Genomic DNA, 26999 nt, shown 5'->3' with positions numbered 1-26999 from the left:
TGCCTGCTGCGCTGCTCGACCATCTCCCACGACACCTCACCTCCCGTCGCCCTCGTCCGACCGCCATGCAGGCCCTGGCCGCTGACCCAGCTCCCGTTTCGTTCCTTACGCCGCTCGGTAAGCCGCAATCCACTCATCGCCCGCCGTCGTGGCCCGTGGGCCTCTGGCTGGTCCAAAAGCCACCCGCGCTGCTTGGCTGACGTTTCCCTCGCCAGGCTACTCGACGGGCTCATGTGGATACTGCAAAAATGAAGAGACAAGTCAGAGATCCCCAGACTCGCGTGAGCTTTTCCACCACCACCATGATTCTCGCCGTTCTGCGTCCATCACGTCCGTCACGTCTCGACAGCATCCCATCACGTGATGCACCATCCTCGCGTCAGGTCGCCCTGAGATGATCCCCCACGTTTCCGCCGTTGGTGTGCTGGCTGGACCATTCGACTTGCTTTCAGCAGCCGTCCCGTCGTGTCCTTGAGCCTGATTAGCTCCCCGAGGCTGACGGTTGATTCCTTCTCCAGGCGCCTCCTACTACATCAGCAGCAGGAATCTCGACGTCAGACACTACCAAGCCCTCATCGACCGCGGATGGAGAAGGTAATCCCCCACACCATGTGGGATGCGCTTCTTTGCGGGCGTTCCCGTCCCATCATCAGGCCAGAGCTAATCCGGCTCAATGCAGATCGGGGACTCTTCTCTACAAACCGGACTTGAAGAGATCATGCTGTCCTCACTACACGATCCGGTAAGTCGGCGAATCATCAAAAACCGCGGCCGGTATTGATTCCTTTCAAGACTTCCAGCAGCCGAGTTCAGGGCCACGCGAGATCAGCGGCAAGCTCAGAACCGCTGGAATCGGTTCGTCCTTGGCGATGCGTACATTGCCGAAGCGAAGAAGCGATACCGAAAGTCCAAAGAGTAAGACGGTGCCATCGCTCGAGGATCATCAAGCTCATGATCCGACGCCAGGGAAAAAGCACGCGACCGCAACGAGTTCAATCTTGGCGAAGCTGTGCACGAGGCCGAATACTCGACTTTGAAGACACCCCCTGAGCCTGCTCACAAATTCGAAGTGACTCTGGAGCGAGACAGCTTCACCGACGAAAAGTTTGAGCTTTACTCCAACTACCAGCAAGCAGTACATCATGACAACCCCGAGGACATTTCTTCCAGGCAGTTTCAGCGGTTCCTCTGCGACTCGAGTCTCCAGAGGCGAACAGGAGACGGCAATTTGTCTGTTCAGCTGGGATCTTTTCACCAATGCTACAGGCTAGACGGGCGACTGGTTGCAATGGCCGTGCTTGATTTGCTCCCTCATGCCGTCAGTGGCGTCTACTTCATCTACCACTCGGATTTTGAAAAGTACTCGTTTGGCAAAATCAGCGCTTTGCGAGAGGCGTCGTTGGCCCACGAGCTGGGACTGCAGTACTACTACATGGGCTACTACATCCACTCTTGCAAGAAGATGCGGTACAAGGGCGACTACCGACCGCAGTTTGTACTGGATCCGGAGACACATGAGTGGGATCCACTCGAAGGGGAGCTGCGCGAGCTATTGGACAAGAAGAAGTACGTCTCCCTGTCCAAGGAGCGAAGCAGGAAGCAAGACCAGCCAGTCGACGTTGGCGGTGACACGCCCATGCGGGAAGATGGAAGTGACGAATCTTCACCTGGCTCGCCTGTGAGTGCATTCAAGGCGGTCGACGAGGGCATGTCGGTGCTTGAGCTTGGCGTGCCAGGCGTGTTGAATGCCCAGGAGCTGCAGGAGCAGGTCAAGCTGGACGAGATGAAGCTCTTGATACCGCGGCCTGACCAGACAAATCTGATTGTCAAGACGCAAGATCTTGTCATGTGGGACCAGGGCAGTGTGATGGACAATCATTCAATCAAGGGCGTGTTTGCTGAGATGGCGGCAGCAGTTGGACCAGAGGTAGCACGAGAGATGGTCATCAAGTTGAACGGGCTTGGTTGAGTTGATGAGAGTCTAGATGAATGCTTCAAGCCCAATGATGTACATCTTTGGATGAGCGTCTCGTTGATCACAAGTGCCTGCCTGGAGCGATTGTCAAGCGAAGAGGAAGCCGGAGGTACACTGCCAAAGCCCATTTCCGAACATGGGCATTCTGAGAAGGAAGGAACGTACCGCCGGAGTAAAACAGACCACAGCTTCCTCCGCATCACCTCCGCATCACCACAATCAGACAACCTCACAACCACCCGACACAACCTCGACCACCAATGACCAAGAATCGCAGTAGCGACAAGCACGAGGCACCACGCCGAAAGGGACATGAGCGGGTGGACGCATTTGCCAAGACGCACATGCGAGGGCTGGAGGTGATGCTCAAGTCCAAGCGGGAGATGCTGAAGCAAAAAGCAGCAAGGCTGTTGCAGTGCGTCGCCCGATGTCTCAACGAGCTCGGAATACTGACACGGGAATAGTCGTCGCCATGACCATGGTCGCAAAACAGACCAGCTCAGCCAAACGACGGGGCAAGAAGAAGCAGAGACGGCAACAGTGGCCAGCGACCCGGGTACCAGAGAGGTGGCGACTCGGGACGGTCCGGTCAGAGCTTCTTCGATGGCGTCCAGGGCAAGCAGGCCGGCAGCGAACGATCAAGAGTTCTACCGGCATTTGGACCAGCACCCAAGCCTCAACAACGACGACGAGCCGAGGGCCAACTATGAAGATGACCTTGCGTCGGCACTTCAGCGAACCAGGCTTTCGGGGACAGACGTCACCCTAGCCGGCAGCAGCCGCAATCTTACCATCGACTACAACTACGACGAGCAGGCGTGCTTGGACGAGGCGCTCGAAGCCAGTGCGCGCGAATTGGCGGAGCGCGAGGAGGAACTGCGGACGTTGAAGATGGCGCTCCGGATTAGCGTCGAGGACCAAGGCGGCGTCAGGTACCACACGTACGACGCGGCGGGAAACGAACAGGGCGTGAGAGAAGATGGCGGCGGCGAGCGTGAGCGGGCTGGGACAGTGGTCGAGTACACGTACAATCCGGACGAGGATGGAGAAAGCAGCATGATGGGCAGTTTGAGGGCTGGCAAGTTCCCGGGGGATGATCCGCCACCCTACACGCCGTTCTGAAGAGTCACAACGGACAAAAGCGTGACTGGACTACAGACTTTGTTTTTAGTTTTCTGTCGTCGGGAGTCTTGGGTCTTTTGCGGGAGGGAGTGGCACGACGTCAAGATGTGGACAGGGGAAGATGGAGCATTACCCCAGACGAGGATGGATTGCGGGCCGCCTGATTGGTCGCGTGGTGCTAGCAGTAGCTGCAGGTGGTGAGCTGACAGTAAATTTTTTCGTGGTGCGCACTGTCGCGTGCCTGCGGGACATGAACGAGATTGATGGATGGCCATGAGAGGGGATTGAGAGGGAACAGTGGGTCAATGGGCGGATTGGGGAATGGGGGAGCGTCATGGCTGGGGCAATTGATTGATGCATAGGTACCGACCGTAGGTGAGGTGAGTCACGTCGGGAACAGTTTGCAGCACAGTGAGGTGCATTTTTTGGGAAGCGATGACGCAGTGGGTGCCGTAGCCAGGGGCAAACGCAAATCTGGATATGAATGCCATGACACTGACGGGCCCTCGGACGGACGCTGAGGAGGTGGTGGTGATGGACGGAGGGCAATTGAGAGTCGATGCAGGCTCTGGCTTTGTCAGTACTGCACTGGCGAGTCGGGATGGGGAACAAAGAAGAGGGCAGAGAAGAACAGACAAACAAATTGGCGGCTGCTTATTCCACGTCCCCCGCATCTTCAAGGCCAACGTCTGGTTTTGCCGAGATCGGGCCCTCCGCTGGGCTGGGCTGGCTTCTGGGCCCCAGCGCACGCACGCACGGCACCGCCCATCTTCCAGTCCAGTCATCCAGCAAAAACTTCAAATACTGCCCTCGCCGCTCCAATACTCGACACACGACACATCCATCCCGCTCCTCGATTCACAGCCATGAGCCCCTCCGCCAATCCCCCCGCCACCAACGGCGTCAATGGCCACCAAAACGGCCATCAAAACGGCACCAACGGTGCCGACTGTACGTCCAATGCCGTCATAGCCCAAAATGACCAAGTCAGTGTCTTCTAACCTCTCGCCCACTGCAGCCTCGCACCCCGGCTTCACTGGCATTCGCGTACGTCGCGCCAGCCTTGAAACTCCGAAACCAAACCCTCCTCTGACTTTTTTTCTTTGCCGCAGACTGCCCAGAACCCGCACCCGCGGCCCTCGAACCCCTACCAGCCCGTGGGCGACTTCCTCAGCAACGTCTCGCGCTTCAAGATCATCGAGAGCACCCTGCGAGAGGGCGAGCAGTTTGCCAATGCCTTTTTCGACACCGAGACCAAGATCAGGATTGCCAAGGCCCTCGACGACTTTGGCGTCGACTACATTGAGCTCACCTCGCCCGCCGCCTCGGAGCAGTCTCGCCTCGACTGCGAGGCCATTTGCAAGCTCGGCCTCAAGGTGAGAGCTCGCCCGCCGCCGCCGCCCTTGTGTGCGTGGCGTTGACAAAGAAATAGGCCAAGATTCTCACCCACGTCCGTTGCCACATGGACGACGCCAGGCTGGCCGTCGAGACCGGTGTCGATGGTGTCGACGTCGTCATTGGTACCTCGTCGTACCTGAGGGAGCACTCGCACGGCAAGGACATGACCTACATCAAGAATGTAAGTTGAGCGACTGCATCTGGTTGGACGTTGCTAACAGGCGCAGGCCGCCATTGAAGTCATCGAGTTTGTCAAGTCCAAGGGCCTCGAGATCCGCTTCTCCTCCGAAGACTCGTTCCGTTCCGACCTCGTCGACCTGCTCTCCATCTACTCGGCTGTCGACAAGGTTGGCGTTGGCAGAGTCGGTATTGCCGACACCGTCGGGTGCGCCTCTCCTCGCCAGGTCTACGACCTCGTCCGTACTCTGAGGGGTGTTGTCAGCTGCGACATTGAGACGCACTTCCACAACGACACTGGCTGCGCTATTGGTGAGTCTCTTGGATTCGAGGACCCGAATGTCGCTAATTTGATCCAGCCAACGCCTACTGCGCCCTCGAGGCCGGTGCCACCCACATTGACACCTCCGTCATTGGTATCGGTGAGCGCAACGGCATCACTCCTCTCGGTGGTCTCATGGCCCGCATGATCGTCGCCGACCACGACTACGTCACGGGCAAGTACAAGCTGCACAAGCTCAAGGAGATTGAGGACATGGTCGCCGAGGCCGTGCAAATCAACATCCCCTTCAACAACTACATCACCGGATTCTGCGCCTTCACCCACAAGGCCGGCATCCACGCCAAGGCCATCCTCAACAACCCCAGCACGTACGAGATCATCAACCCGGCCGACTTCGGCATGAGCCGCTACGTGCACTTTGCGTCGCGGCTGACGGGCTGGAACGCCATCAAGAGCCGCGTCGAGCAGCTCGGCCTGGAGATGACGGACGCGCAGATCAAGCTCGTCACGGCCAAGATCAAGGCCCTCGCCGACGTGCGCCCCATCGCCATCGACGACGCCGACTCCATCATCCGCACCTTCCACCTCAACCTGCACTCCAAGGAGGAGAAGCCGCTCATCGCCGACCTCACCGAGGAGGAGCAGGCCAAGTTCGAGGAGGCCGAGAGGCAGCTCTCGGGCGAGGGCGAGAAGAGGGCCCTCGAGCAGGAGGCCGAGGCCGACGCTGCTCCGGCGGCCAAGAAGGCCAAGGTCGCCGCATAGACGTCCTCTCGTTGTGTCCTGACTTGCTTGACGAGCAGCTCGCCAGCTGCCGGCGGCTCCAAAAGTGGCGACTCCCTCGTCGGTTTTTTGAGGGGTCGCAAATCATCAAACGGTATAGACGGACGATCGTTCGGTTGGTTGGTTGGTTGATTGGTCGTTGAGACGCGACTTCACCACTCACCACCGAACTAAAACATCAAAAATGGGGGTTTGGTCTTTTTTCCATGTCACGACGACGGATGGATGCATGCAAGAGAAAGAGAGAGAGAGAGAGAGATGAGAAGCGTCTCGTGGGTGCGTGGCTGCTGTTGCTGCTGCTGCTGCCCCTGGCAAGCCAGTGAGTCAGTGAGCCAGTGAGCCAGCCCGTCAGCGGATTTTCCTACGATTTTCCTTTTTCTCTACTTGATGGTGGGAGTTTCTTGGGTCTCGGGATATATTTATGCGCTTTCACTTTTTCCTTTTCTCGATGCTTTTTTTTCCCTTTGGCGGCGAAAAAGACGGCTGTGATGGGTGGGTTGAGGTGGTCGGTGAATGCATGCGTGGATGGATGGAGGGATAGTTGAGCAGTGAGTGACTGCATCAGGAGCGAATGAATAAATATGTATGTATGTACACATACCTCAGGTGGTTGCTGTTATATGGTGTGACGTGATGGGATAGGGGGAGCAAGGAAAATATGGGGGTTATACTGTATCTGTATCAAATTAGACTGATTGACTGGCTCATTAAATGGCGTCATGCCGTCCCGCCGTGAGACTTCAACATGCATGCACGACAAAGCTGCCGTTCACGTAGACAAAGTGCTGAACTGCTGAACTGCTGAATCGATGCATAATGCGTTGGTAGATGCCTCATGCCCTACCCTACCCTTTCCACCCTACACACCCACCCACCTACTCGTGATGCCCTGCCAATCCTATCCTGCCTAGACTGCCCATCCCATCCCACCCCACCTATTCAATCACGTACAATCTACAGCCGGAGTACTCAGCCATGCCTGTCCGCCCGTCCGTCTGTCCTTTATTTTTCCAGTCTCACGCAACTGGCTGTATTGCACTGTGCTCATCCCTCCCCACCGCACAGCCAGTCAGCCAGCTACACACATCTCATTCTGCAATTTGTAACCTGCAACCTGCAACCTGCCAGCAACGACACGGTGACCAAAAAAAAAAAAAAAAAAAAAAAAGGAGAAGAGAAGGAAACGCGAAGCGAAAGAACAGAAATAGAGAGAGAGAGAGAAGAGGCGAGATCCAAAGCGGCGTACGCATGTTACGGTACGGTACGTACGTACGTACGATAGGTAAGTGGGTAGGTAGGTAAGTAAGTAGATAGGTATGGAGGTAGTAGGATGGGTGCGCAACCGGACAAGAACCAAACCCAATTTGCGCGAGACGAGACGAGACGCGACGACAAAACAAAACAAAACAAAACACCCGGGAAAAGGGAAAAAAAGACAAATAGATAGAAGAAGTGTCCAACATCCTAAACGACTCCCTCCTACATACATGTACCTGTGCACCACCCAAGGGATGATTCCTTGCTGAGCCGCCGAGAGGACGAGGACGAGGAGGGAGGAGGTGAGACGACGAAGAAGAAGAAGAAGAGAAAAGAAAAGGGGAGGAAAAGGGGGGAAGGGAGAAAGGAGAAAAGAGAAAAGTAGGGGTCGCGAGGCGGTACACGGCAACAACCAAACCCCCCAAGAACGAAAAGAGAACGTCATTGGACATTGGACCCCGCCCGTTGAAAGAGAGAGAAAAACGGATAGCTGAAAACATAAACGACACCCACCACCACCACAACTACATCATCGTCATCAACGGCCGTCGCCGTCACACCCCCTCCTCGATCCCCACCTTGCGCCACCAGGCCCCTTGCAACAGGGCCTCGGCGTCGCCCACCTGCCGGCGCTCGCTGACCTCCCACAACGCCCGCTCCTCCATGTCGGGGTCGACCTTGAGGCGCTTGACGCGCGACGCCATGGCGAGCGCCTGACTCTGCGCGCTGACCGATTTCTGCCGCGTCAATCCTTGGAGCATGGATTTGGTCGAGCTGTAATAACTTCCGCCGCCGTTGCTACTGCTGTTGTTGCGTGCACTTCGCATCCAATCGCTCCTCATGACTGGCAGTTGTCATTGCAGCGGCTCCGACGACGACGAGAGCCGGTTCAGGTGCAGGTATACGTCGGTTCCGTAGCTGTTGGCGCGTTAGATGTGTCTGTTGTTGTACGTGAAATAGATCAGCGTAATTGACTCACCCCTCCATGCTAATCAGCTTCAAGTCGCCGCCAAAGTACCGCGCGTACAGCCTACTGATGGGCAGCCCGTACCCGAATCCGGCCATGGGCGCCTTGAAGTCGCTTTTGTTGAAATCAGGATCCAGATTCGGCGTTTGGTCAACGGTCGTGTACATGTAGGTCCATACAAGCGGAATGGCGCTGCGCGGGATCCCGCCGCCCTCGTCCGAGATTTTGATGGTAATGTCCTCCTTGCCCTCGGCAACAATGACCTTGGTCACGGGGAACTCCTCCTTGTCCTGGCCGTGGCGCTCCACGACGGCGCGGAGCGAGTTCTTCAACGTCTCGAACAGCATGTGCGACAGGTGCCCTGGGACGTACATGAAGTGGATGTTTGGGTCGCAGATGAGCTGGATTTTGGGTGCTTCGAACAGGCCGTAGTGGTCCTCGCAGACAAACCGTGCATTTTCAATGGCTTCCATGGCCAGATCCCGGACGTTGGTTTTTGTGCATATGATGCCCACGTAGTTTGGATCGCTTCGTTGTCTTTGGTCAGTCAAGGCAATGTGCTGTCCGATGAGCATTCTTATCCCGATGCGCGACATGTAAAAGCGGTCCAAAAAGGCCTGGATGTTGTGGTCGATTTGCATTCGTTGGCGCTTGCGCTTGTATTCAAGGATGCCCTGCGCTGGTTGGTGTTAGGAGCCGCGCTCCGCCCGATTTGTACGTACTCACCAACTGTCGTCACCACACTGTCGTGCCGCCGCTTGATTCTTTCGAGGACCTGGGCGAATCTGATGTTGTACTGGTTGAGCTCCGGCGGCCAGTCTTCCAGGCCGTCCGACGCTACGAAATATCTCTTTTGCGAGGCAATCTTGCCATGGCCGTTGCCATTTCCATTCTCCTCGGGCTCCGGCGGCGCCGATCTGTACTGTCCAGCTCTGACGCTTGGATTTTGCGTCGTTTGGCTGAGAATTCTTGATTCCCTATTCCGCTTGGACGGCGCAATGAGGCGCTGGCGCACCTCTTGGGATATCGAGGGCCGCGACATGGTAACGAGCTCCTGTCATACGATGTCGAGTGAGCAAGCGTCTCGAATTGCGACTCGGATTTGGCAACACACCTCGAAAGACTGGGCGTACCAGTCCTGAACCCTCTTGATCGAGGGCATTTCGCTTAGGCCATCGGGCAACTCGTTGAGCTCCTGCACGCGATGGGCAAGGCGAATGGGAAGCTCCTCGGAGAGAAACTGTGAGGCGCGGAACAGGGTTCCTGGATTGTCTGTCAGAAGAGAGCAAGGCGGAGGCTGAGGAGGCGTCAAACCTGTCGAAGGTCTCTGGCCAAACTGGACCATCTGCCTCAGACTAACGCCGGTAGCCGGGAAGCTGGCGTAGTGCTTAATGGTGTCCATCAGCTTCTCGCTCTTCTTCCACGACATGCTGGCGGTTGTTGAAGGCCACACGGCCCTCTAGTCGTCCCTCAATGCGGCGGTGCTTGGGCGCGTGGTCTCGTGCGCGGGTGGTGGTCGACGGACGAGTGGAGCAGCAGATGGGAGGTCCACTGGCAGCTCCGGGACCGGTCAACCGAGGTAGCGCGGGGCAGCGGGCGAGGCGCTGGAGGGTGAGGAGCAGACGGCGAGGGTCGCGAGGACGAGGTCGAGGAAAAGAGACGCGGAGCGGCGAAGGGCAGGTCAATGGAATTTGGGAGCGAAGGCGGAGGAGTCATGGGTTGTTCTTTTTGGAGGTAAGGTAAGGTACTGAGGTCACTGCACCGCGCCGAGGGCCAGCCGGTCCGCAGAATCTCCCGCCTGTCCGCCTGCACCTCCGCTCCCTCCTTTCACGTGCATGTCCCCTTGTCCAGTGTTTATATCCACCATGGTGCTCTTGGTTTGGCGCAGACGTACCCGATTCCAATAGCTCCACCTGTCAATTTCCATGCTCCCCGTCCGTCACCAGTCTTCCCAGCTTCTGACCCTCGAATGCTCCCAATACCCTCCGCCTCCCCCTCAACACCAAAACCCCATGCTCATGGATCGTCGACACACTAACCAGGGCCTCTCGGTTGCCGAACTCGGTTGCTCTCGGGCCGCCAATACCACTGTGCATTACTGCATGCTGGCACCGGATAATCCCTCACGCAGACGTACGCTCCTATAGGAGTCGAAACACTCGACCAAAGTCTATCTCGTACGCCATTGACCCGAGCGTCGTCATCCAAAGCGTCAAATGTCTCGACACCATGGGGAGACGCTCGATCGTGGATTGCAAAAGGGTGGCTGCAGCTCCGGACACGCGGGTATTCAGCCTCTGCCTGTCGAAGAGAAACGGTTTCAAAAGCAAAACGGTTTCAAAGCGGTCGCGTGGACGTTGTTTATTTTGTGCTAGGCCCCCGAACCCATCCACCCACGCCATGTCTATCCCCGCATTCTTCTGCAGCCCCAGAGCAATCAACACCTCCAACCATCATTCTACGTCTTTTTGATCAGATACCCAACGAGGGTGGGAAGCGTGCTCCACGGCAGCAAATGCTCCAAATGGATCTCAGACCACCCAGACCCGTCTCTGCCTCCGGTGTTGAACAGCATCTTCCGCGTGTCCTGGTTCAGCCTGCAGTTGATGAAGAATTCCCAAGGGTAGACGTAAAGGTACTGCAACACCAACGACATGAAGCTGCCTCCAATCTCCTTGCCCCACGGGTTGCACACGTGCTCGTGCGTCACCAACCTCCCGCCAGGCTTCAAGAGCCGATACATGGTGTCGAGCGACTCTCTCGGCTTGGGCATGTGGCATAGGCAGCGCACCACGACAATCTCGTCAAAGATGCCCTCGCCGGCGCCGTCAGCCAGCACTCCTTCCTTGGCCAAGGCCGGAATCAAGCTCTCGGGTTCCGCGCCGGCGCCCAGCACCGTGTACTTTTCTCCTAGGCCGGCCTTTTTGGCGTTGAAGCGCAGCTTCTCGTGCAGATTGGTCGTGGGCTCGACTCCGTAAGCCCTAGTGATTTTGGCAGAGTCAAAGTGGCAGAGCTGGTCGCCAGTGCCGGGACCGACGTCGAGGATTGTGCCGCGGACTGTCGAAAGCAGCCGCGTCGTTTCCGGGGGCATATCCGCAGACATGAAGTCGCCTGGACTTGTAAGTTGTTGAAGCCGATGCTGTCCGATTTGACCTACCATATTTATTCCAGAAGCGCCCAAACGCGTACGATTTGAGTTTGGGGACGTCGAGCAGCAGTCTCAGATCACGGCGTATGAAGACGACGTCGAGGAGTGTCAAGATCCATTCTAATGTCAAAGTCAGTGGCCAAAGCGACTGTCTATCCGGGCTGAGGGACCAACGGTAGACGGCCAGAGAGATGAAGTACGCGGGTACAACGGCGAAGGACGCAAACTCCTTGACCGTCGGCTCCGTCATGTTGGCAATGCGATCAGTCGGGTCGATTGGACGTGTCAAGCGAAGCGTTTGAATGATATGACAGAGCAAAGCGGAGAGGCGCTTATTTGAAGCGCAATCGAGTCTGAGGATGCAAGAGAGTGGGGTGCCCCTGCTGTCCCGCAGACCCCCAGAGCGGGAACTAAAATTCGCCTTTTCCCGCTTTTTTGTCACCACCGTTCCACCTTTCTCTAGAGGCTCACACGGTCTCTAAGTTCTAACCCCGCTGCTCCCGTCGCTATTCTCTGCCCAGGATGTGTTTACGATTCACTGTTTGTGGAGCCTGTCCCGGCGCGCGATGCGTGATTCGAGAGGGAAGCTGGAGCTTGAGCTTGGGCCGCGCAAACCCAATGCGAACCAAAACTCTCCGCTTACCCGTCGTGCCCTTTGACAGACACCACTCAACGACACTACTGCTGGAACAGTTCAGTTTATCATCTTGCTGGACGAAGCCTCCGTATCTTCACCCCCTTACCTTCGACTTCGACTGCTACATCTGAACGCCACCACGGGATTCCACAGCACCTACCCTGCTGCAACCATTCGGCGGCGACTTTTTACAGCACGAATTGCACTCGGGGACATCCAACATTTTTGACTCCACATTCCCCCATCTTGGTTGGTCGTTAAAGATGCTTGAGTGTCGAATACGATGTGTTGGCGCAGTTCCCGCTGCCTCCGAGATTTGTGCAACGCGTCGGTTGAGTTGCCGGTTGTACCTAGGTACTGTACTTTGCACCATCCAGCCCTGCCGCAAGGGTATCTTTCAGCTCAAAATGTCCCAGCGGTCTTAAAGGTCGGCGTGTTCCGAAACTGGTTCGGAACTCGCAGATGTTGTTCGACGTCGAAGCACTGGGCGAGACGACAAGCTTGTGGCTCAGCAAAGCTAGGTTCTGTGGAGCTTGATTAGGTTGTGATGTCGTCTTGGCTTGCAAGTCTCTATTTCTTTGCTTGTGTCGTCACTCCGATTTGTTTTCGACTTGTGTCTTCAGGAGGCGCCTTGAGGATTTCCAAGCCACAAACGACCCGAACATGTTCACAAGCAAAAAGAAGACCACCAGCCGCTGTGCAGCAGCCGCGAAAACCGGCGTGGCGGCTACTCGGCGTCAGTGTCGAGCTTGGGTTGGACAAGACCAAATGTGTGAGGTCAAGGCGCAGGAGGACTGACGCACCCCGCCAAAACCAACGGGAACCCTGAACCTCCCAATGACATCATGGGCTGCATGACCGCCTCATTGCGCAACCAAACTTGGACGGAACCAGTCGCGAACCCTGTCTGGCCCAAACTGATGCTGTGCTTTAAGGTAAACCTCTGCGCAGCTGCAGCCTGACCATTGCTGCGTTGCGACAAAATCCACTCTGCACAAATAACCAATCAACCGCGGACTACGAGTACTATCTACTACACACCTTGTCGCCTTTTCGATTTCTAGCTTGACAAAGGAAAAAGAAGCGTTCCATCATGTCGAACAGCAAGGAAAACACCGTCAAGAAGCAATCTGATAACCCCAACAACCCCAACTACGACCCCGACAACCAGCCCAGCGGTGCGTCTCCAAGCTTCCATCATACCCTTGCCCACCACCACCTCCCTGCAGTCCCTCATCACCACATCCCTCCATCCTTCCTCTCTCACTCACTGACTAAACCGCGCACCAGGCATCATCAACAAGACGCTCACGCCCCTCGGCAACGGCCTCGGCAAGGTGCTCTCGCCCGTCGGCTACGTCGTCGGCGGCGTCACCAAGCCCGTCACCAGCACCGTCGGCGGCATCACCAAGCCCGTCCTCAGCCCCACGCTCGGCCAGGAGGACGAGCGCGCCGAGATCCTCGGCGGCAACAAGAGGCCGCAGGATTGGGGCGATCAGAGCGATAAGGAGCGCTTTGGTGGCAAGGAGCAGGGGAAGGATAATCCGTTGGGTTTGTGATGGATGTGGGAGATTGATGGGTATGGGGAGATGGGGAGAGGCTGTATGATTTATGACTGCTATGACACTACGGATATATATACATGTTACAATGAAAAAGCGAATCATTTTTACAAATTCGTCCGTGGTGCCTCCCATTGTCATTGCCTACACTTCGACTCAACTCTGCTCCAAGGGCCCAATGTCTTCCCCTTCCCGCATGGCTCCGCGCCCCGATCTACTCCCCACTGCGGGAACTTGGCCCCTGATTGCCAGACATGCTCACCATCATTACCTCCCTAGCCCATCTCAACCACTGCTGTCCAGCGCGCTCGTCCTACCCACGACCTGGCAAGGCGGCGCCCTTCTACACGCTGGGCCTGCCAAACACCTCCTGTGGCAACCACACCTCCTCCGCCAAGTGGCCTCCACACACCCCCTGTCTCCGCATCGGCGAACTCGACCGGCTACGCTGGGTCTTGCTCCTTTCGCCAAAGTATCTTGAGGATGCCGGGCACGCTGCGTCGTGTCGGTGCGCGCGCGCAGTTCGATAGTGTGTACGGGATGTGCGTATCCATGTGTAGGTGTATCTGCAAAAGGGGCAGGGCAGGCGGTACTGTAGTTTGCTGACTTGACTTGATACTAGACGCAGAATGTCGAGGGCGTCATACAAAGGTATCCTGTCGCCTGCTCTGCGCAGGCCAGCATCGGCCTCTCCCCCCCGTGCAAGCCGTGCAGTTCGTCCGGTAGGTGCTCCATTCCTGCGGCATATACGGCGCAACCGAGACCTAGTTCCAGGACCGATTTTCGACATTGGACCAGGAAGCGAGGAGAAGGTGGTGCCAGCCAGGGCTGTACAATACAGTAAGACCAGCGGGAGAAGCAGCGTGCGTGAGCGTCCACAGCGCCGAAAGACCGGACGCCAACTCTTTGCTCAACACGGTCGTTTTTGGACATCGGCATCGACATCACACATCACAGCAGAAAGAACCCGCCGCCATCTCTCGACCACTACCCGAACGCATGGATCCAGACGCCGACGTCTTCAGGATCCTATCTTCCGACGGCGGACGACAAACTAACTGGCTGGCAGACGAAACCCGCTTCGACAACTTGCAGACAGCGACGACACAGGCCGACGAACGCGCGAGTCTTTCCTGCGCAGCGGAAAAGAGTTGACGGCGGGCCTCAGTCGAGCGACGGAGCGAGCAAGCAAGCAAGCGCACAGCGTCTTCCGCAGCGGCGGCGGCGGCGGCGGTGTGGAAAAGCTGTTCCGAACCGCCCGCCTTTCGCTTTGCGACGAGAACCTCCTGCGTCTGTCTAGAACTCTGATAATGAACGAAGCGAAACGCTGTGTGGCGAGGAGCGCGGAAAGAGAGTCGCGAACCCATGCCCGCGATGACTTTCCTCTTTGGGACGACACGCACGCTCGGCGTGTTTGGTCCGCCGCACGCGTGGGATGGCAGAACCTAAGAGCCCGTGGGAGTTGAGCTGAGCCGCTGAAATTGGGTTCCCGACGCGATACTTTTGGGCAAGTGGTGCTGCGAGGCAAGTGGTGCTCCCTTCGCAGCAAGTTTTCTGCCGGCCGGCCAATGGTAGACCGTGCCGTCTGAGACGAGGTCGGTCTGATAGAGGAGCTTCGGATCGGATGCTCCCAGGCGATTTGTCTGCTTCTGGCAGGTTGATCGGCACTCCGTCAGCTTAAACCTTGACACAGAACGCAGTGGAAAGACATACCTCTTCTGCAAATCATGGCATCCGTTTAGAATGCCAGCTTCTCGTCAGATGGTGCGGAAACGCCAATTCCGCAGTTCGCTATTCTGATTCCCTCAGCCAAAGAGTCGGAAGTCTAAAACTGACCTGGTGGAATTCGTGGATTCAGATTCCGCTTGTAGCTCTGTCCATTGTCAAGCATCGTATCTAGCTTCGGGACCTGTGGTTCCGTAATGGTGGTATCCCGATAGCAGAGGCTTTGCAACATGTCTGGAAAACTGTTCGGCGGTTGCTCAGAATGCTCCTGCCACACTTTCCGGCCTACCAAATCGGGATTGTGTAGCAGTGGCACTGGTAGTGGTGACGATGATCGATGGGACAAAAGGACCAGAAGTGGTCTCATCAGCGTCAAGATCCCTCCTTCCATGCTTTCTTTCACGCAGCTGGCAGGACTTCAAGCACCAAGTCTGCACGGTAGAGAGGTTTTCGGCAGAAGCCAGTCGGGAGATGCTCGCGAACCAACGCCACTTCCAATCTTCCAAAGACGCAGGAACAAAGCCGTTGAATTTTCTCCAATTGAGTATTTTTGATACGTGGATTGAGAGCAGCTGAGACGGAAGCGGAGAGTCCCATGGACAATATTCTTCCATCAGACACCTCACCGCTTGTCCACCTCCGCAACAGCCTTGTCCAGCACAGGCGCCAGATCAGGCTTCTCGGCCGCTACCTTTGAGAGGCGACGAGCCCACTCTTGCCACCGCTCCTGACAATACCCTCTCCACTCCTTATCCTTGAGGCTCTGTCCGGGCTTGGCCATCTTTCCATCGAACGCCTTTTCTTCCTTGCTGAGACTACGCAGCGACTCGGCCGCGTACTCGAGCCATACGGCGGCGGCGTGTAGCGCGGTAGAATCGGTCTCGACGGCGATTTTCGAGACCTCGGGGTCTTCGAGGGTTTCGCGCAGGGTCCAGATGGCATAGAGGGAAAAGTCGCAGGTGTTGGTGGCGGTGAGACGTGCGGCGAAGGCGTTGATGTTGACCCATGAGGCCGAGCTCTTGTTGCCTGTGCATGGTTAGAGCGTGCGACTTGCTACTGGATGAGGCGCCGGGGGAAACTGCTTACTCTGATTCCATTTCTCGCGCATTGCGAGTCCAAGTAGAGGCAAGTCGGCCCAGCTCTGTTGCTCGCCCCAGACCGTGCAGCACTTCCCGTCATCCTTTGTGTTTTTGAGAGCCTGTATTACGTCGACAAGGTACGTTTGTTGGGTGGGCGGTGTCTGATCTGCTGTGTCGAGCACCAGCTTCCACAGCTTGTGCAGCGCCGCTTCGACGGCCTCCGTGTCATCTTGAGAAGCAGCAATCTGGACAGGCAGCGCGAGAGCCGTCGCAAAAGTCTCGTGGAGAGAATTGCTGCTCTGGAAGCGGGAGTAGATGGGATCGTTGCTTGCCATGTTGGTGGACTGGAGTAGACGCAGTCGAGACGTGAGGTGACGGCGATTGGAGCGAGAGTTGGTGAGGAGGTTAGCAAACAGAGGCCTAGGCAGCCGCAGAGACACAATGGTAACCGCCAGCACATTCATGGAACGACGTCATGGAGCATGGACTGGAGCTGAGGCTCAACCGCGGCCATGTTCGACGGCGGGTGGGTGGGCTGGACAGTGGCGAGATCCGACGGGATACACCAGCTGCGGCCGAAACATGAAGCCGTGGTCGTGGACCCAATCAACAGAGGTAGATAGGCTCGTGGTGGAGAGGTGAAAGTCGACCGGCGACGATGCGAGGAACAAGTTGAACGCCTGCCGCTTCAGGCAAGGCTTGGCCGCTCTCCGCCGACGATCCCCGCTGCGCTTCTTTTTCCTGCAACACCAACCTCCAAGCTCCATCGGTCACGCCGAGGGTGCTCTTTGTGCCTCTGACTGGTTGGTTCACGGCCATTTCATTTCGTTGTCTGACTTGTATAGTCCATTTCCAGCTTCTCACCCCCTGGTCACCCCCTCTCGTCGCCTCAGCCACGCAGCGGGTGCCCTGAAGATCAGGTCTGCAACATGTATCTATCTATACGAGCAGAACCAGGCTTGGTTCCTGGGAGACCAGCAGCGTTGTCCGTATCTCCGGATCCAATGGAGATTAAGCACGCCCTTCCGTCGCCATGATTTCCAAACACCACCGACACCTTCCATCTTGGACGCTTGTCCCACGGCCAGCTATTCCGTACTCCACCACCCTCCGTCTAGCCGAGCAGCAGGCACTGATCTACTGCTGGTGCGCCGACGCTACCAGCGACTGTGCAGCGCTCGGCTGCCGTGCTCGTAGACGTTTCCTATCTCGTGGGCGCGCCATTGGCCGGCAGTGCCTCGACCATGAAGATAGCACGCGTCTCGATTCGGCAGCGCTCGTAGCAAACATGGACGACACCGTGTCACGGCCTCGCGCGTCTCTCTTGTCTGCAGCGACGCATACATGTCGTATATATTCACAGCGCTTCTCACGCCAGATGTACTGAATTGACACCATACGTGCCATCCACTCGCTCGTTTCCTGCCAACCAACCCCTTCTTCAAACACTGCCACCATGTCTATCCTCAAGACCCTCCTCCCCCTGGCCGCCGCCATGCTGGCTTTCCCCCTGACTGCCCTCGCCACCCCCATGCCCGCCGACCACCAGCTGGTCTCGCGCCAGTCGTCGACTACCTGTGGCTCGACGTCGTACAGCGCCAGCCAGCAGAGCTCCGCCGTCAGCGCCGGCTGCTCCTACTACGAGGCGGGCAACACGGTCGGCAGCAACGACTACCCGCACACCTACAACAACTACGAGGGCTTTGACTTTGTCGTCAGCGGTCCGTACCAGGAGTGGCCTCTCTTGACCTCGGGATCGTACAGCGGTGGTATGTGGTTTCGATCTCTCATGCAAATGTGTGACGATGAAGTGTTGTGTTGGTTCTGACATCGATGCAGGCTCCCCTGGCGCTGACCGTGTCGTCTTCAACTCAAACTGCCAGTGGGCTGGTACCATTACTCACACTGGCGCCAGTGGCAACAACTTTGTTGGCTGCTCCGGCACCAGCTAAATGTCTAATTAGCATGGGCATGGAGGATTGGGTTCTCAGTCAGTGTTGGAACAAGTGTAAATGAATCAGACCAGTCTTTTAATTTCTATGATTTTATCCACTCTTAAAGCCTCTAACTTTCCTATCCTTGCCCTTTCTACCCGTGCCTTTTCTATCCGGGTGCCCAAAGTGCAAGTCTTGCGCAGTGCTCGACCGAATCCTTGTTTGAATCCAAAGTACAGTACAAGAGAAGAGAGCGGAGTCGGCCATGTCAGGCGTTCGGATGCGGCGACCGCTTCGTCAGGCGAGTGTCGTTCGGGAGCTAAGGTTTTCCATCTCGACAACCGGGTGGGCAAATTGTGGACATGCCAGAACGTGCGCCTCGTCAGGACAACCGCGTTCGCAGTGTTGGATCAGCCTGCGTTTCAATGTCAAGCACACGAAGCCTCCAATGGCGCCGACGATGAGAAGGACTGTGGTGAAGATGACGGCCGTAATCTCTCCTGTCGACATCGGCTTTTCTGCCATGTCTCCTGTCGACGTATTTTCGGCTGACGTTTCTCCTTTTGGCGAAGCGTTGGAAGTGTCTGGGTACTCGGTAGCACCTGGCTCCGGCAGAGGAGTCAAGTGACCTTCCCAGATCTTTTTCCACGTATCGCTGCTCGCCTCCGAACTCGCGAGGTCAGCGTCAGAAGTCGAGAGTTCCTTGACCATCATCCCAAGGCCGGTTCTGTCGTGCCTGGGGCGGGCAGCTTGAGCCAGCCATGAGACGTTGGTCTGAAAGTTCTTTCCGATAGAAGCAGCCTGCAAGAGAGCGCGCCCCAAATAGGCTTTGTTGCTGTGGGATATGCTGGTGCATGGAAAGTAGAGCGTTGGACTTTCGACGAGTGGGGTGTCCAGGGTCAGGCAAAGGAGCCGGAGTGCCGCTTTGATTGTGACATTGTCCGATTGTCCTGCTGCAGGTGGAAAAGTGAAAGCTATATAAGCCGGAGATGTCATGAGTCTTTCGTAGGCCGGGTCATCGACGTTCCATAGGTAGTAGCCAGTGCTGGAATCGAGAGTGATGGGAAGATTCGACGCGAGAGCGGAGCATCCAGACGCTGGGAGATAGAGTCCAGGCATCGAGGAGTCTATCGTGATGGGTACCGGATTCAGCAGGAGACCTGACTTCAACGTGAAGCCCTGAACAAACGGCGAGGCGCCTGCTTCGACCCCCAATGTGATGTCGAGCAACTGTACGCTGTCGTTCATGACTTGTGCTGATTTGCCAATGACTCTGCCTGCTGCGCCAAAGGAATGACTCTGAGAGATGATTGCAAGAGTGAAAGCAATCATGATCAAAGCCTTCCAGGAAAACATCGTTGGCTCGGCGAGGGCTGGATGCTGTTCGCCGTCTTGGTGGTGCGAAAGAGGCTACGGCTTCACGGAGGGTTTGTAGCTTTGCAGCCAGTGATGAGAGGCCTGGCAGAATCGATGGCGAGAAGGATGTGGTGCTGTTTTTGGTCGAAGCAGCGCAACTTGGAAGTCTGCCAAATCGTTGTGGGCGCAAAGAGGCGCTACGCCCGAACAGGAAATCTTGGTGCATTTGCGGGAGGCCGATGGCAGGTTTGATGGGAAATGCTCACTGAAAAGAACGGCAAGAGAAAATGCACTCCATGATCTAATTACAGTGAATAACAGCTCCCCAGACGCAGCTCTGGCAGTGAAAGGGTGCCCCCTGGATGCGGCAGAGTTGATCTTGCGCTGGTGGCCAACGTACGCCATATTTCTAGTAGATTTGCATGCATGGTAGATAGAAGTCTTCATGGAGCGCATCCTTGTTGCTGATGACAACATGATCAACCGCAAGATCCTCGTCAGCCTTCGTAGCCGCATCTCTGGCGATGGCCTCGGATTCCCCCGACGGAAACGTGCATGGTACGCAGATGAGTCTCGCGGAGCTCATACTGGCGCGCGAGAGCACAATGGTCTGCTAATTTAACACTGCGAGCAGAAAGGTTGAGATTGAGAAACAGTATATTTAGACGTGGATGACACAGACTGATGAAGAGCAAAAAAGGATGGATTAGGACAGAGGAGCAAGGAGATGGATGACCTTTTGTAGATGGACCTGCAGAGTATGAATTGCGTTGATGATTGACACAATTAAGGAGCAAGTGAGCTGATGAAGTTGATGTTGGTGTTGGTGTTGGCGTTTGTGACGTTGAAAAGTGGCGGTGGAAGGACGAACGGGGTTGCCGCATTGGTAAGCTGGGGTCTCTTACTTTGCGGGGCCTCTGATTGGCTGGTCGGCAAAACGTAATGACGATGGCGCTCAACGCCGCGGCTTATGACTACCGGACTGCCAGTCTAAACCCTCTTCCCGTCAACCGAACTCACCGACCCTGACTCTCGACATCACAACCTGTCCTGTCCCACGCATTGTTACCATCACACCTCAACATGTCGGCCACGCCTGCTGTGACCGGCGCCTTCGCCGTTGCGCCCTCCCTCTTCCGCTTCGCCACTTCGTCATCGCTGGCTGCTGCTCGCCGATGCCCTCAATGCTTTCACTCGTGGTCGGCTGTCCGCCAGGCTCGCTATCTCCAAACTGCGACCGCATACCAGCCCCATCACCTCCAGCCGCCGCCGGCTCCGCCGCGGTCCAAGGACATTCGGGACACCACCCTCGTCGGCAACCAGTCTGAAAACGCCGAGAAGCACCCCTCGCGAATGGCTGGACATCGTTTCCAATCACCCGAACCCACCCAAAAGACCCGCAACACCCTCTCCAGCTCCGAGACCAAGACGCAAGAGTCGCAGACCGCTGCTGCACCAAAGCCGGCCCCCTCATCCAGGGAGAGGCCGAGTCGCTTCAAGTTTAAGCCGAAGAAGGCCGCCATGACGTTGTCCCCTCAAGCTGTCTCCGCACTGCGCGAGCTGTTGGATGGCCCTGAGCCAAAGTTGATCAAAGTGGGGACAAGGTCCAAGGGCTGCTCCGGTCTCGCATACCACTTGGAATACGTCGACAAGCCCGGCAAGTTTGACGACGTGGTCGAGCAAGACGGCGTCAAGGTCTTGATAGACTCCAAGGCCCTCATTCACATTCTCGGAAGCGAAATGGACTGGTTGGAGGACAAGCTGAGCCGGAGATTTGTCTTCAAGAACCCCAACATTAGTAAGTTTGTCCGTTTTCACTCTGGCATCAATTCTGACAAATTTTTGCAGCGGAGCAATGTGGATGTGGAGAATCTTTCAGTGTCAACTAATTACGATCACCAAGGACCCGTGGGTCTTTCTACTTATGGCGTTGCATGGAAAGGCGTTGGGAATAGCAGAAACACTGCTTGGACGGTCTCGTGCATTTTGGATACCACACTACAGTTTTGAGAACCTCCCGGGCTCGAAATCCACCACTCGGGCAGTCTGAATCAAAGGCAGCGCAGACTTGGAAAAGGCCAAATGAACTGGATCCTTTTCGAGGTAATACTGAAGGTCGTCCTTACTCTCAACCTCGGCAACGAAAACGTGAGTGACGCCGCCCTGGGACCGGCTGTTAGAGAGGCGGATACGATAGAGGACGACAAAGAAAGATACCTGGAGTCCCTCTTCGCTTTTGTCAATACCACCGATAAATGACTTGATGTACGGCTTCTTTGTGGTCGGGTTGATGCACTCGTCCTTCAGTGCCAGAACTCGGCGGCAGACCTGGATGGACAGCAGTCAGAAGACAGACAGTACATAGATGTACAGTACATTTGAATACACACCTCGTCGACCTGCTCCTTCGGCACCTCTGGCTTGAAGCCGAATTGGACAACGTGGATGATTGCCATGATGTCGGTGTCGGTAACGTCGATGTTGTGCTTCCAGAGTAGCGGCGAGTTGAGGTACATAAGTACTGTGGAGAGGCTCCACCCCGCCCTTGGTATTCATGACGTGTGCATGGAGTTAACCGGAGGAGCACCTGCAGTCCGCATATCGCTTTCCGAGGTTGCTTCGTAGACTTTTTGTGTTGCATTTTCAAGTGGCTCCGGCTTAATTCTGATTAGAGGCGATGTGAGCGCTGGACATTATTTCTGAACGACACAAGTCGCTCGGGTTCTCGAAACGTGTGGTTGAAGGCCTGCAGGCTGAACCAGGACCCTGGCGGCCGACCGCCATAGCTTTCGGCATCCATGTATCACGACAACCTTCCACATTCAACCGTCAACTACGACTCCCAACCCCTTTGCAATGGCGGATGCCCTCCCGCCCGACCTCATCCTCATTGTCCGCTTCACAGCCTCGATACCAGACTTGCCGCTACCGATTCACAACCCCAAGACTACAACCGCGCTCTCGCTCAAGCAGTCAATCCGCCAACATCTCCCCGCAACCCATGCCTCAAGTCGACTGCGATTAATTCACGCGGGCAAAGTCCTCGCCGACACTGCGCCGCTCACATCGTCGCTCAGCCTCCCACCCCCACCTCCGCCGCGCGCCAAACCGCCCGACACCTCTTCAACCGACGCCGGCAAAGGCAAAGGCAAAGGCAAAGACCGCGCTCCCGATGACGCACCACCAGAGCCTCGGAAGCTGTACATTCACTGCTCCATCGGCGACACTCTCACGTCGTCGCAGCTCACGGCCGAGAAAAACGATGCGGCAAGCGCAGAAGCTGCCCTCACAGCCGCCTTCACATCTGGTGCACCGCGCCCCCAGGCCGGGAGCCTGACGGGAGCGGGAAGCAGCAGCGCTGTCGACGAATCTACATCATGTGCAGCTGGAGATGCCGCGAGCTCGACGACTGCCGCACCGCAAGGCTTCGACCGCCTGCTCAGCGCGGGCTTCACGGCTGCCGAGGTGGCTGCTCTGCGCAGCCAGTTTCGCGCCAACCTGTCGTTTACGCACACACCGGACACGATGCCCTCTGCGGCGGAGATGCGCGTGCTCGAGGATCGTTGGCTCGACAATGACAATGCAAACCGGCCTGTTGGGGTAGAAGACGGGGCTGGAGGGGACGGTGGGGGCGATGCCGCTGGCGGCGGATGGGGCAGTGCGACGTGGTCGGACAACGGCGGACTGGATGACATGCTGCACGGAAACGTTGTTGGCTTCTTTTGGCCGCTTGGGGCGCTGGGATGGGGGTTTAGAGAGGAGGGAGTCTGGAGCAGGAGGCGGCAGATTGCCGTCTTGACGGGCTTTTTGCTCAACATCATCTTTGGGTTTCTGCGCTTGACGAGCTGAAGACTTGGATGACCCCGTTTGATACCCGCTGCGCCGCAGCCCTTTCTATTGCAAACCATTGTTCAACCGCTCAAGTATTGTGTCTGTGGCCCACTCCAAGACCTTGGCCATGTCGCCCTGGGCATCTGTAGGCATGCCGTGCACGTCTATCTTCTTGCACACGTCCTGATCCAACTCACCATCCACGTTGCCGTCCTGAAAGAGGAACCTGTGGTCCTTGACATAGTTGGGCCACACGATGTCGTCGACGTAGCCTGGAGGATCTTGCCAGAACCCTTCGAGCGTAACGTAGCCGTTCCTCGCCTCTCTACGTGTCTTGGCCGTCGCATACGACGTGCGCAAGAACAGCTTCAAGTCAAATTGGTCGCGGATTCCAAGGTCCGCCATTTCCGGGGAAAAGAGCAGAAAGCCGTCGACGATGGCAGTCTTCTTCGCGCCCCGCTTGTCTTTCACGGATCCAAAGAACTGCTGTACCCTTTCACGGCACTTGTCGACCACGGCGCTCGAGATGCCGCACTCCCCCACGGCATTCTGGTCCTCCTTGCTGACAAAGTCTGGCGGCGGTGTCCCATGAGCCCTGATGTGTTCGAGCGCGTTTCGCAGCGGTGGAATGTCAATGGCGTCCAGGCAGTCCCAGTCTTGGATTCCGGCGTCGTTGACGGGAATTTGCGAGTCGTGTTTGTAGAAGTCGTCCAGGTGCAAGATGTACGCCGAGGGCAGGATGTCGCGGAGCAGCCGAGCAAGCGTAGTCTTGCCGCTCGAGGAGGGACCGGAGAGGGCGAGGAGGAAGGCTGGCGGGTCGGCGGAGGCCATTGACGACGAGTGAGAGTGTGGTGTTGTTGAATCGCTGCGGCCGGGGACCCCACGCAGCGATGACGACGGTCGTCGGCGCAGTGGACCCTTATTAGCCGATCGATGCCTTGTCGCGGAAATCATTCAACACCACCGTGTCTTCACTCCAGACGCCCTGCCCCATAGGCCCCCGCCATGGAGCCCTCGCCCTTGACCCAGCAGTCTCGCCCGGAAACCTTTACGCCAAAGATAGTCCAGCTATACGAACTCCTGTTCACCGAGCAAGATGACGAGCCCGAGTTCTCGGAGGGCTTCTGGCAGGAGTTCTTCCTCCTCAAGCCCGATCCACCCCGGTTGCGACGCGTCTTGGGCGACCTGAGCGCCGACGCCATGCTCCATTTTCAGGTACATTTGCCGCGCCCATGCGCTTATCAACCTGCTCACATCTTTTCCAGCTCCCTGCCCAACAGCTCTTCTCTCGCGCCATTGCCCGCATAAAGAATGCCCAAGGCCCCTCGGACGACATCGCCCTCGATGTAAGCTGCGCATTCGCTTCCTAAAAACCGACTGCCGACTCACACGTATCAGACTTTGACAGTCTTTCTAGGCGCCGTGTTGAGCAAAAAGTACACGAATCCTAGCTCCGACATCCTCTCCGTGCTCGCTGGGTTGGACAATGCAGACGTGGTGCTGCCAGAATTGGTGGGCGCGCTGGACACAATCATCCGCAGTGGTCGCAGCAGTACGTACGAAGCGTCCAGCTTGTTGGGCTAGCTAACCCAAGAGCAGTGGAGATTCGCCGCAAGGCCATCAGGGTCGGCCTGTCCATCACATCGGGGGCGTACTCGACCGGGCTGATCTCGTACTTCACGCACCGTGATCTTTTCCCGTCCCTCATGAAGGTTTGTTGTGTATTCATTTTAGTGAAGCGTTCTGACGGGATGCAGTTTGTCCAAGATTCTGAATCGTCCACCGAAATACTCGATCCCTTTATCCTCCTCGGGCTGCTGGTCAACTACAACAAGTTTGAATTCCAGAATCCGTACAGACTCCGCCTTGACGATTTTGTCAATGACATGGCAATCAAGAAGACGGTCCATTGTGTGGGCAACACTTGCCGGGACGCAAGAGACAAGTATGTCGCTGTCCAAGACGACCTTCCAGAGGGCTGGTCCCTTGGCAGCGCCATTGGATACCTGACGGGATCGAACAAGAAATCATCGGTTCCTGAAGAGGAGGCGCAAAAATTGCTTGCAACTTTGTAAGTTGGCGTACCTCTTATTGGACTTGCCACTAACGCGAACAGACCTGGAGCCGAAGCCGCCATCCTCCTGTCAACTTACGACTTTGCCAACGCCAACAAACTCTTTTGCTTTAATCTCGTCACGCAGCCGGCGGCGAGCAAGACTGACGTTTCACCCATTAGCGCATTTCTCTCTTTCACTTCGTACATTTTTCAGCATGCTCATCGGTCTCCAAGGACGGCGCTCTATACCCATGTGAACCTTTTCATTCTCCACATCATCATCGAAGACCCCCAACTCGCCAAGCGTATCTGCAGCGATGAGAGCAAGACACCCGTACGGCTCTGCAGGCAGAGACAACCATTTTTGCCGCTCCCCAAAGGAGATCGGGCCATCGCTGCTACGATTCTGGACATTATGGTCGACGGAATCAATCACAATCTGAGGAGACGTCTTGACACAGAGTTTTACATGTGAGTCCCTTGACCTGTTGCTTTGTTCGTCGCTGACTCAATAGCCTTTGCGTCGGTGTGATTTTGCGGCTCATATCATTCCTGGGACGATCTCGGGTTCGATTTGGTAAGTCTTCGCCCTCGTCCTTCTTACACGTGCTAAATTGTAGCAGCCTACCACTGGTCCGAACTATGGCGCTCGTTACTGTCATTTATCCGCTTCCTTACGACGTATGCCAAGGACATCAAGACGCTGCACCAGTCTTCCCGTCTGATTGATGACACCGTCAATCTAATTGCCCTATCATTGTCAACCGGAGAGACTTTCCTTCCCGATGCGGCGGCATACGACGACCTATTCTACAAGCTCGTCGAAACTGGCGACATTCTCACCAAGTTCCGCGACGCGTACGAACTGTCGAAGCACCAATCGTCGAGCTCCATTGAGACCCTCATCAGCGTGTCGAGTCACTATTACGAGTTGCTGCAGGGTGACGAGAAGGGCAAAGTCAGAAGTAAGAACTTGAGCCCACGTGAAGTGAGCAAGGTCATCAAGCAGGGCTACGAGACGCTCTCGATCCAAGCCAAGGAGGGCTTGGACCACTGGGAGCGGTTCCGAGAGGCGGACCACAAGAGCGTTCTCAAGAGAGTGGCTAGGTGTGCGGTGGAAGATGCGAGGGCGCTAGTCGCTGACCAGTGAGTTGTTCATGCTGTATCTGTCTAATTCTGTGGACTGTGTAAGTACATAGGTTTGAAATTTCTCCCCGAGACTGGTTCTTTGACGATTTTCACCATCCTTGGTTATGTTGCGGAATAGAGGGTTGAACAGGACTCTGGATGCCTACCACGGTTGAATGTCTTCGGTCTTTTCCTTGTCAATACCCAACACTCGCGCTGGCTCTCTCGGTCATGAGAATTTAGACTTTTTCTCTGCATGGATTCTTTGGCTTGACAGTTCGTTTCGTACAACAAGTCGGCGACATTTTAACGAATATTGAGGTGCTGTCCTCAGTCAAAACTCCAAGTTGTCAATGCATGCTGGCGTAACTCTGGTTTGGGTGACCCAAACATAAAGACTCTCCTTGGGACATGACCTTTACTTCCTCTTCAAAAGGACTTCTGGCTGCAGATTCTTCGCTGCTTTCATCTCCCTTCAATCCAAGCCCCAGCGGACTCATACTCGATCTTTCGAGTTCAGCAAAACAAGAACATAACTCGAAATTCTCTGTCGACTCTACAGTCCTACAGTGAGCCTATCATTT

At 56.2% G+C, this 26999-nt stretch overlaps 14 protein-coding genes across 14 annotated transcripts; 8 read left to right on the top strand and 6 right to left on the bottom strand.

Annotated features, from left to right (window-relative positions):
* Positions 1 to 65: 65 nt before the first annotated feature.
* Positions 66 to 1969, top strand: J3D65DRAFT_663278 (arginine-tRNA-protein transferase 1; the record flags this gene model as incomplete). Its single annotated transcript, XM_066802651.1, has 5 exons — positions 66 to 117; positions 519 to 594; positions 680 to 742; positions 793 to 915; positions 967 to 1969. 5 exons carry the CDS (start codon positions 66 to 68, stop codon positions 1967 to 1969), a joined length of 1317 nt encoding a protein of 438 aa, XP_066659225.1.
* A 161-nt stretch (positions 1970 to 2130) lies between these two features.
* On the top strand, positions 2131 to 3263 carry J3D65DRAFT_984 (uncharacterized protein). The gene is made up of 2 exons (XM_066804309.1): positions 2131 to 2390; positions 2440 to 3263. Exons 1-2 carry the CDS (start codon positions 2236 to 2238, stop codon positions 3095 to 3097), a joined length of 813 nt encoding a protein of 270 aa, XP_066659224.1. The 5' UTR covers positions 2131 to 2235; the 3' UTR covers positions 3098 to 3263.
* On the bottom strand, positions 3264 to 4142 carry J3D65DRAFT_1069 (uncharacterized protein). The gene has a single exon (XM_066793693.1). The coding sequence runs from the start codon at positions 3880 to 3882 to the stop codon at positions 3430 to 3432; it is 453 nt and encodes a 150-aa protein (XP_066659223.1). The 5' UTR covers positions 3883 to 4142; the 3' UTR covers positions 3264 to 3429.
* Positions 4076 to 5717, top strand: J3D65DRAFT_643271 (homocitrate synthase; the record flags this gene model as incomplete). Its single annotated transcript, XM_066802076.1, has 5 exons — positions 4076 to 4144; positions 4210 to 4473; positions 4530 to 4676; positions 4723 to 4984; positions 5032 to 5717. The coding sequence occupies 5 exons, from the start codon at positions 4076 to 4078 to the stop codon at positions 5715 to 5717; spliced, it is 1428 nt and encodes a 475-aa protein (XP_066659222.1).
* Positions 5718 to 7669: 1952 nt separating this feature from the next.
* On the bottom strand, positions 7670 to 9741 carry J3D65DRAFT_697 (pyruvate dehydrogenase kinase-like protein). The gene is made up of 5 exons (XM_066804036.1): positions 9274 to 9741; positions 9074 to 9222; positions 8686 to 9013; positions 7972 to 8638; positions 7670 to 7910 (listed from the first exon to the last, which is right to left on the bottom strand). Exons 1-5 carry the CDS (start codon positions 9386 to 9388, stop codon positions 7847 to 7849), a joined length of 1323 nt encoding a protein of 440 aa, XP_066659221.1. The 5' UTR covers positions 9389 to 9741; the 3' UTR covers positions 7670 to 7846.
* A 495-nt stretch (positions 9742 to 10236) lies between these two features.
* Positions 10237 to 11824, bottom strand: J3D65DRAFT_719 (S-adenosyl-L-methionine-dependent methyltransferase). Its single transcript, XM_066804116.1, has 3 exons — positions 11282 to 11824; positions 11117 to 11227; positions 10237 to 11070 (listed from the first exon to the last, which is right to left on the bottom strand). The coding sequence occupies exons 1-3, from the start codon at positions 11355 to 11357 to the stop codon at positions 10418 to 10420; spliced, it is 840 nt and encodes a 279-aa protein (XP_066659220.1). The 5' UTR covers positions 11358 to 11824; the 3' UTR covers positions 10237 to 10417.
* Positions 11825 to 12708: 884 nt separating this feature from the next.
* On the top strand, positions 12709 to 13408 carry J3D65DRAFT_608099 (uncharacterized protein). The gene is made up of 2 exons (XM_066798546.1): positions 12709 to 12922; positions 13035 to 13408. Exons 1-2 carry the CDS (start codon positions 12838 to 12840, stop codon positions 13301 to 13303), a joined length of 354 nt encoding a protein of 117 aa, XP_066659219.1. The 5' UTR covers positions 12709 to 12837; the 3' UTR covers positions 13304 to 13408.
* Positions 13409 to 15653: 2245 nt separating this feature from the next.
* Positions 15654 to 16445, bottom strand: J3D65DRAFT_663272 (uncharacterized protein; the record flags this gene model as incomplete). Its single annotated transcript, XM_066802650.1, has 2 exons — positions 15654 to 16057; positions 16118 to 16445. The coding sequence occupies 2 exons, from the start codon at positions 16443 to 16445 to the stop codon at positions 15654 to 15656; spliced, it is 732 nt and encodes a 243-aa protein (XP_066659218.1).
* A 992-nt stretch (positions 16446 to 17437) lies between these two features.
* On the top strand, positions 17438 to 18202 carry J3D65DRAFT_680 (guanyl-specific ribonuclease F1). Its single transcript, XM_066803702.1, has 2 exons — positions 17438 to 17879; positions 17950 to 18202. The coding sequence occupies exons 1-2, from the start codon at positions 17567 to 17569 to the stop codon at positions 18060 to 18062; spliced, it is 426 nt and encodes a 141-aa protein (XP_066659217.1). The 5' UTR covers positions 17438 to 17566; the 3' UTR covers positions 18063 to 18202.
* J3D65DRAFT_670 (uncharacterized protein) lies at positions 18175 to 19648 on the bottom strand. Its single transcript, XM_066803252.1, has one exon. The coding sequence runs from the start codon at positions 19398 to 19400 to the stop codon at positions 18342 to 18344; it is 1059 nt and encodes a 352-aa protein (XP_066659216.1). The 5' UTR covers positions 19401 to 19648; the 3' UTR covers positions 18175 to 18341.
* Positions 19649 to 20404: 756 nt separating this feature from the next.
* On the top strand, positions 20405 to 21819 carry J3D65DRAFT_608091 (uncharacterized protein). Its single transcript, XM_066798545.1, has one exon. It carries the CDS (start codon positions 20484 to 20486, stop codon positions 21408 to 21410), a length of 927 nt encoding a protein of 308 aa, XP_066659215.1. The 5' UTR covers positions 20405 to 20483; the 3' UTR covers positions 21411 to 21819.
* A 111-nt stretch (positions 21820 to 21930) lies between these two features.
* Positions 21931 to 23315, top strand: J3D65DRAFT_608088 (DUF2407 C-terminal domain-containing protein). The gene has a single exon (XM_066798544.1). It carries the CDS (start codon positions 22257 to 22259, stop codon positions 23247 to 23249), a length of 993 nt encoding a protein of 330 aa, XP_066659214.1. The 5' UTR covers positions 21931 to 22256; the 3' UTR covers positions 23250 to 23315.
* Positions 23273 to 24148, bottom strand: J3D65DRAFT_667 (P-loop containing nucleoside triphosphate hydrolase protein). Its single transcript, XM_066802984.1, has one exon. It carries the CDS (start codon positions 24060 to 24062, stop codon positions 23295 to 23297), a length of 768 nt encoding a protein of 255 aa, XP_066659213.1. The 5' UTR covers positions 24063 to 24148; the 3' UTR covers positions 23273 to 23294.
* An 88-nt stretch (positions 24149 to 24236) lies between these two features.
* J3D65DRAFT_663264 (uncharacterized protein) lies at positions 24237 to 26437 on the top strand (the record flags this gene model as incomplete). Its single annotated transcript, XM_066802649.1, has 8 exons — positions 24237 to 24446; positions 24497 to 24577; positions 24630 to 24783; positions 24831 to 24943; positions 24989 to 25302; positions 25348 to 25758; positions 25803 to 25864; positions 25911 to 26437. The coding sequence occupies 8 exons, from the start codon at positions 24237 to 24239 to the stop codon at positions 26435 to 26437; spliced, it is 1872 nt and encodes a 623-aa protein (XP_066659212.1).
* Between the last annotated feature and the right edge of the window lie 562 nt (positions 26438 to 26999).

The sequence above is a fragment of the Phyllosticta citribraziliensis genome (genome assembly GCF_038025025.1).
Source record: "Phyllosticta citribraziliensis strain CPC 17464 chromosome Unknown J3D65scaffold_1, whole genome shotgun sequence".
NCBI classification, from domain to species: Eukaryota; Fungi; Ascomycota; class Dothideomycetes; order Botryosphaeriales; family Phyllostictaceae; genus Phyllosticta; species Phyllosticta citribraziliensis.
The sequence above is the reverse complement of the archived record's forward strand: the minus strand, read 5'-3'. Positions and strand labels throughout refer to the sequence as shown.